The sequence below is a fragment of the Hippocampus comes genome, unplaced genomic scaffold (genome assembly GCF_001891065.2).
Source record: "Hippocampus comes isolate QL1 unplaced genomic scaffold, H_comes_QL1_v1.1 scaffold185, whole genome shotgun sequence".
Taxonomy (NCBI): domain Eukaryota; kingdom Metazoa; phylum Chordata; class Actinopteri; order Syngnathiformes; family Syngnathidae; genus Hippocampus; species Hippocampus comes.
In genome coordinates, this window is record NW_017805931.1 from 633364 (window position 1) to 640378 (window position 7015).

General features: G+C 47.1%; 1 protein-coding gene across 2 annotated transcripts in view; it reads left to right on the forward strand.

The window, feature by feature from the left end:
• The window catches only part of grk3 (G protein-coupled receptor kinase 3), an 87317-nt gene that overhangs the window by 53624 nt on the left and 26678 nt on the right, over nucleotides 1-7015 (forward strand). For both annotated transcript variants that reach the window (XR_002170606.1, XM_019890196.1), the window contains exon 2: nucleotides 1832-1908. Coding sequence is in view for 1 of the 2 variants with exons in the window: in XM_019890196.1 (XP_019745755.1) it covers nucleotides 1832-1908 (77 nt within the window). In the remaining variant the exon portion in view is untranslated. The remainder of the gene's footprint in view (nucleotides 1-1831; nucleotides 1909-7015) is intronic.

The following is a 7015-nucleotide window of genomic DNA, read 5'->3' on the forward strand; positions in this document are numbered from 1 at the left end:
GCTGCGTATCCGAAACTCAAACTATCCGAAAATCCACCAAATGTGTTATCTCCTCTCAGCGATTTCCACGAAAGCACCAATGAAGCGATAACAGCTAACCTGTGATCAAATCAATCACCGATTAATTTAATCTAAAATCGCACATCATCACATTCCTCAGCAGCTATTTGATGATCACATTCACTGACGGCTATTTTAATGAACGGAGTCATCGTTCAGAGACGTTTTTTTTATTTCATATTATCCGAATCATTGGAATTTCAGCCTCTCGGCGGTAAATATTCTCCAATTTTCTAGTCCTCCGTGAAGGGATGGAAATTGAAACGCGTAAAGAAATAAAATCGCTTAATCGATAAAATTGGAAAAATACTGAAGCCTTTTGACTGCAATCATGCTCAGAAAAGGAGATTTCCTTTCCGACGCTGGCGGCCGTTGATGCCAAACGCCACCAAGAAGTTCAAGATGCCCCTTTGGGAATATTTCTTGTGATTGCAAAGTAGTCCGTGTGACTTGCTGCCTTGACGTAAGCGTTAGCGTGGAAGCTTAATGTGTTTAACGTGTCAATATTGAAAGACGCGCCGCGTTTACACAGCGACTGGTAACTCGGCACTCGGTGGCTTTGGGCTGTTAGCGCTCAGCACTTCTCGCTGTTATTATGACGAGCACGAGTCAAGCCCGCTCCCTGTTTGCCTACGTTCAACATCTTTAGGGGAAGCCACCATTTTATTGTACATGAACAACAAGACATGAGAACTTCCTGAAATGACCAAGGGGGGCGGGGGGGAAAGCTGTTGGGAGTTGATGAGCAGACGCCATGACTTGGCACAAACACAAAGAGGAAGAAAGGCGGCAGTTTATTCAGTTTCCGCTCGCCTGCCGCGTCCCATCACGTGACCGCTCGGCAGCCTGTCAATCAAAGGGCACTGCCTGGCCGGACTGTTGCCGTGGCGACAATCAGGGAGTGGTAAAGAGGAAGTCTGTGGGCGGGTCGGGGTACACAACCAGAAAATACTTCGTCAGTTCATCAAATTGTGTACGAGCTGGTTAGGATGGGCCATATTTTATTGATTTGTTGTTATTTTTATTGATTTTTTTTTTTTTCGGAAGTCTGTGCACAACATTTGCAGCATTTAGCATTCGCCTTGGGAACTGATCAAGTATTTGCTCCAGGGTTGAACTTTGTCCATCATAAGTTGAACTTTGACCATCATAAAACAATTACTGGCGTTTCTTCACTCTTTTAAGTGCTCACCAAAACCGTATCGCGATACCACAAATACTTTTCATACGTCCAATTTCATTGAACGCAATAACTTTATTTATAGAGCACTTTAAAAAAAACGGCAACGGCGGCATACAAAGTGCTGTACACAAACTAAAAATGAGACCTATAAAAACTACGACGGTTACAACACTTCATAGCAGTCAGAGCAAACACCATAAAACACGAAAGCAACTCAAAGTCGGTCATGTGTTTTACAAATGTGTTGCGGGAGGACGCGCAGGAAAGAGGCCAACGGAGCAAAAGCATCCCGACCACCATTTGGCGGCCATTGTGTTTAAAAAAAAAAAAAAAGTGTTGTCATTGGACGTATATATCAATCGAGGTGGGAGAGTATCTGCCCGGGTGCCACGGACAGTCGCTCGCTCGTCAAAGGTGAAGTCCGGATGCGCTGGCCAAGAGCGCATGGCGGCGTCCCGCGTGGCGCTAACGTGCTAATTGATTCCTCCCGCTGCCTCATTAACACCTGTTCCTCCGGGGTGGTGTGTATCTCTCCTGGGTGGCAACAAGGCACCGATGACTAATACGCTTCCTGCCGTTTGTCCTCAGCATACGCAGCGTGATGCAGAAATATCTGGAGGAGCGCGACGAGCTCACCTTCGACAAGATCTTCAACCAAAAGATTGGTGAGTACACCGGCAAGTTAGGGTTGAGGATACCCCCCCCCCCCCGAGTATTGCGCCACCTGCTGTTGCGTCGATGCAAAATGTTGGCCGCAAAACTGGCACTTGACATCACAGGCCCCTCTGGCGCGTTGCAGCTGTCTGAGAAGTGCGTTTGCTTGGTGGAACTTGAGCTAAACGTGGGCCACTCCAAAAAAATCTAAAAGACAAACGTGGCACACGGAAGAATCAAAATACAGTCATACCTCGGTTTTCGACCATAATCCGTTCCAGAAGGCTGTTCGAAAACCGATTTGTTCGAAAACCGATTTAAAAATCTTTATTGAACACGTCTGTTCACAATAGAACGCTACCCGAGGAAGCGTCACTTCCTCATGTAAGGAAGGCGAGAGGAGTCAAATGATGCATTCAAGTGCGCTCAGTTTGTTCGAGAACCGAAATTCGGTCGTCATCCAAGGCATAAAAAACTCAAAATTTTTGGTCGAGGACAGAGACGTTTGAAAACCGAGGTTTGACTGTACTAAATTCACCAATCCGCTCCAAAAAAAAAAAAATCAACAAAAAACATTGCACACTTGAGGAACGATAACCCGACAAAAGCGACGTACGTCACGTAGGACGGCAACGACCAAAGAAAGACAAGGCTGCAGGAAGCTGATTGGTCGACGCAAGGAACGGGGCTGACGAGAGCAGCTGGCCACAAACAATATCATAATTTGTGATCCATCAATTTGTTGTGTAAAAATGATAACATCAGGCATGAACACATTTACTGCATATGGGTTCAAAGTCATAACCGCCCCCTGACGGAAACCATACCTACAATGTGGCCCGCGACCAAAATCTGTTTGACACCGCTGCCTCAAACCACCTCAAAACATTCGTCAGGGAACGATATGACTTTGGAGAGCGTTTTGACCTTTTGACTGATAGCAAGTGCCAGAAATCAACATCTTGGGGTGATGGATCAAGCGATGAGAAAACTCGATGAAGCGCCGGCGGATGCCAGGCAGGGCTTTCGTGAGCCGGTCCGCTCGCTGGCCGGATGCTAATGTTAGCCTGGAGGAAGATGAGGCTCCCCACGCGCTTCCTCCCGCCACAGGAAGCGTGCCATGGGACCACAGCTGGCCCTCGGGTGGGCGGCATAAGCGTTACTTACTCTTGTTCTTCACTCTCTCGTAGCCCTCCAAACCTCCATATTGCCCCCCCCCCACCCTCCCCCCAACCTCCGGGAATAGACGGCCTTGATTCTCATTGCCTGCGTGTGCAGGCGTGTACTCTTTTCCGCTTCTGTAATGAGTGTAACAACAGGAAGTTGAAGCTGACTCTGTTTGAAGTCTTAGTACTTCTCAAACGTTTGACACTAGGAAGCCCTTTCAAATGTACTGCGGCTCTGATCATCATGACCAAAATTAAAATACAGTAGCGCAGCAGCGCCTTAATGTTCCTTTAAAAAAAAAAAAAAAGGTATTTCATATTATTGTAAGCTACTGTAATGATATGTGTGTGTGTGTGTGTGTGTGTGTGTGTGTGTGTGTGTAGATAATGCACTCCGACTGGATGCCGTCTTTGCACACGTGCCAGTCTGCCCCACTTACTGTTTGATTACTGCGTCTGCTGACTGCTTGTCGTATTGAAGCATCTACTCGGGTCGACTTCCTGTCGAACTGCAAGCTAGCCACCTAATATTCGAGATCTGGTGCCTGACGGCTTCCTGTTGAAGCCCCCCTCGCCCGACGTTCACATAGCACTCGTGAACGGCAAACAGGAAGTTGACTTTTTGCAGGCCGCGGTTGTGCACATGACCAGGATGTCGACAAAAAAGGCGCGCGTTAGCGGCTCGAAAAACGTTCAGGGGAACTTCTCTCCAGTCCATCCGACGGACATTCGCAAAAGATTTAAGTATGGTGGAGATGTAGAAAGAATCTGTTGAGAAATACATTTTTCATGTTTGAATGTAATTGCAGAGATAGAGAACGGGAAGCTTTGGATACAGTAGATCAACTCTTATATTGTCGCTGTCCTGTGAAAAACATGTCCGAAACACGGGGAGCCATTCACAAAAAATAAAAAAATAAACTAAATGATAAAAATGGACATTCGTTTTTCACAGGACAGCGGCTTTTTTCAGTTATTTTCTTAATTTAAAAAAAAAACACCTCGTGACGTACTTCTGCTAGAGCACAAGTCGGCCCTTCCCTGTTATATAACAATGGGCGTTAGCTAGCTAGCTACTTTGCCTACATGCCACAAATGCATCTTCCCTTTGGATAGTCCACTGGTGTCTTGTCAGCAGCGGCACACAGAGAACGACTAAGATAAGTGACGATGGTGTAGGGGGTAAAAGGTCACCATGTGGGCATGACCTTTGTGGCCACTTCAGTGCTCCCTGATGTCGACCGTGATTGCGCACACATCACGGACAGATGGCAGCATAGCAAGGGAAGGAAAACAAAAGCCCAAGATAACATCCAGCGTGTGAACCAGAGCTTTACGCTTGCGCCGTTGCTGTAGAGCGCCTCGTTGTTGCGACAGGGAAGAAAAGCCTTTTGACGGTCGGCTGGACTGTGTCAAGGGTGTTTCGTTGTCAGGTATGATTGCACGCAGAGCGAAAGACGAAAGAAAGGAGAAACGGCTTCCGGTTCCAAGCGGGGGCAGTATAGTACAGACATCAGGCTATGGCTACACATGAGGGAGGTGGTCACACCTTCTCAGTAAGCTGCAGTAATAATAATAATAATCAGCTGTTTTTCGCAGAGGATAAAGAATATACGCCTGAGAGTATTGTTATATTTTCTGTCCGCACCATTTGTGTCGAAATGTGTGCCATTTGAAGCCTTGTAACGCAGCGACTGACACTGCTATTCGTTGACCTGTTTTGCATTGTTTGTTAGCATGAAGCTAAGTGGACTTTCGTAAGGCAACATTTCTCTTTTCTTTTTCTTTTTCTTCTTTTTTTTTCTTCCTGATTGTGTTCGTCGTCGTGTTAGCTGAATTTTCTTGCCTTGGTAATGTTGCAGCAGCGCATCTTTTCGTTCACTTCGTCGATGAACCCTCTTTCTAAACTGCCCACTCCTCAAAAAAAAAAAAAAATCCTCTGGTTCTTGTTGTTCTTGTTCTCAGTCTGCCTTGGCGTCCTCTCTCCCCATCTGTCAGACTTGTGGAATGGATGATGGAGAGTTGTGTGTTGCCAGGCAACTGCGGTTGCCACGGCGACGGCAGCAGAAGAACGTGTACGCGTGTGTCTTTGCTGGCCGACCGGGGGAAATGAAATTGATGGAAATAGACCATAAACCAACATGCTGAGAAGGAAGGAGAGAGGCGGGAAATGGGGCCGTGTCGGTTTTTTTTACTTACTGTAAGTGCACAGGTGAAATACTGTACTCACATTCTACTTCATGCATGGGGTAGGAAAAGTACTCTTAATCTGTACATGAGTACAAAAGTGGGAAAGTAGACATTTTGCACTTAAGGGGGGAAAAGTTCTCATCCTCTGGACTTTGAGTACACAGGTAGAAAAAGTACTTTGGGTCTTACCGGTGTGTAACGAAGCGCAGGGGTGCATCCTTGGGTCACGTGACCTCTTCGTATTGTGTTGTGTCGCCAGCTTTGTGTGCTACCAGTACCCTGGTTACCGTGGTTACCAGTACATCATGGAGTGCGACCGCCACTGCGGCGAGTACAAACACTTCAAGGAGTTCGGCTCGCACTGCCAGACGCGACTGGCCACACCTCTAGCGACACGTGGCCCTCGTCATGCCCGATCTGCGCTGACTGCATTCAGCAGAAACGCTCAGCTCGCGTTCGGTCCAACCGAAGCGGAGCTGTTACGTAGCGACCTTGAAAGCCGATACTCGGCGATTGTTGTTTTTTTTTTTTTTTTTTTTTTTTTTTAATGGGCTGATATCAGATGAATCGGTCGAGGCCGATTAAAATCATTCCTAGCGCTAATATGTCGAGCGTGTCCCAGGAGTAAAAGTCAGTCTTTACCGGAATGAAACACTTTTTGGTCTTGTATTTGGAAAGGACCAACAAAGCTAACGTCGTCAGCATCCACCGAGTTGCGGTTATCGACGCACCTCAGATCCAGTCCATTAGGCGCATCCAGCAGTAGAGGCTCGGCCTGGCCTGGCCGCCACGTACCTCTCCTTCGCCCCAGTCGCAACCACAATAAAGTGTCCTTCTTAAAAATGCTCGACACGTCAGTCTTCCTCAGCCTCCTCTTCATCGTCTCTATCGTGTTTGTCTTTTCTTTTCTCGTCCTCCTTCTCAGATTCGCTTTTGAGTGCGATGGCGCCCTTGAGTGTCGTCATGTGACTGCGGCCTCACCAGCGAACGTGTCGTTTCCTCTTTCGCGCGCGAACACACACACACACACACACACACACACACACACACACACACACACACTCCCCACCTCCATGGAGGCAGTCGCCATGGCAACAGCAAATCTATCTCGATAGGCAATGTGTGATCTTTTTATTAGCCCCGCCCCTTTTGCTCAGATCATCTCCCGTTGACTTACACGTGTGTGGCTATTCAACAACAGTATCAATCAGGCTTTTCATTCATGTGTATGTGTGTGTGAGTGTGTTTTTGCTGGTAAAAACAAAAAGCAGAATTATTTGGGCTCTTGATGTGTGTGTATGCGTGCATGTTTGAGTTTTGTTGTTGGTGTTTGTTTTGGTGTTTCTACATGTGTATGATTGGGTGAGGAGCATTTCTACCTATTAAGGCACTCACAGCGTTTTGGTGTTTCTACATGTGTGTGATTGTGTGAGGAGCATTTCTACCTATTAAGGCACTCACAGCACTTCACACTGACGTCATATTCACTTACTGATGACGCAGCAGCAGCTGGGGGTTCAGTATCTTCCTCAAGACTCTTTGATATGGTCACAAGGGCCAAGGATCAAACCCGCAACTCTGGGGTTTGGGAGACGACCTCTCTTCCTCTGAGCCTAAAATATGTGTCAGCATTTGGATGCGTGCGTAGACGTGTGTTTTTATTTGTGTGTCTGCATGGTTATGTGCGTGTGTGTGTGTGTGTGTGTGTGTGTGTGTGTGTGTGTGTGTGTGTGTGCTGGCTGGCGTGTGTCTGGTGGTGTCA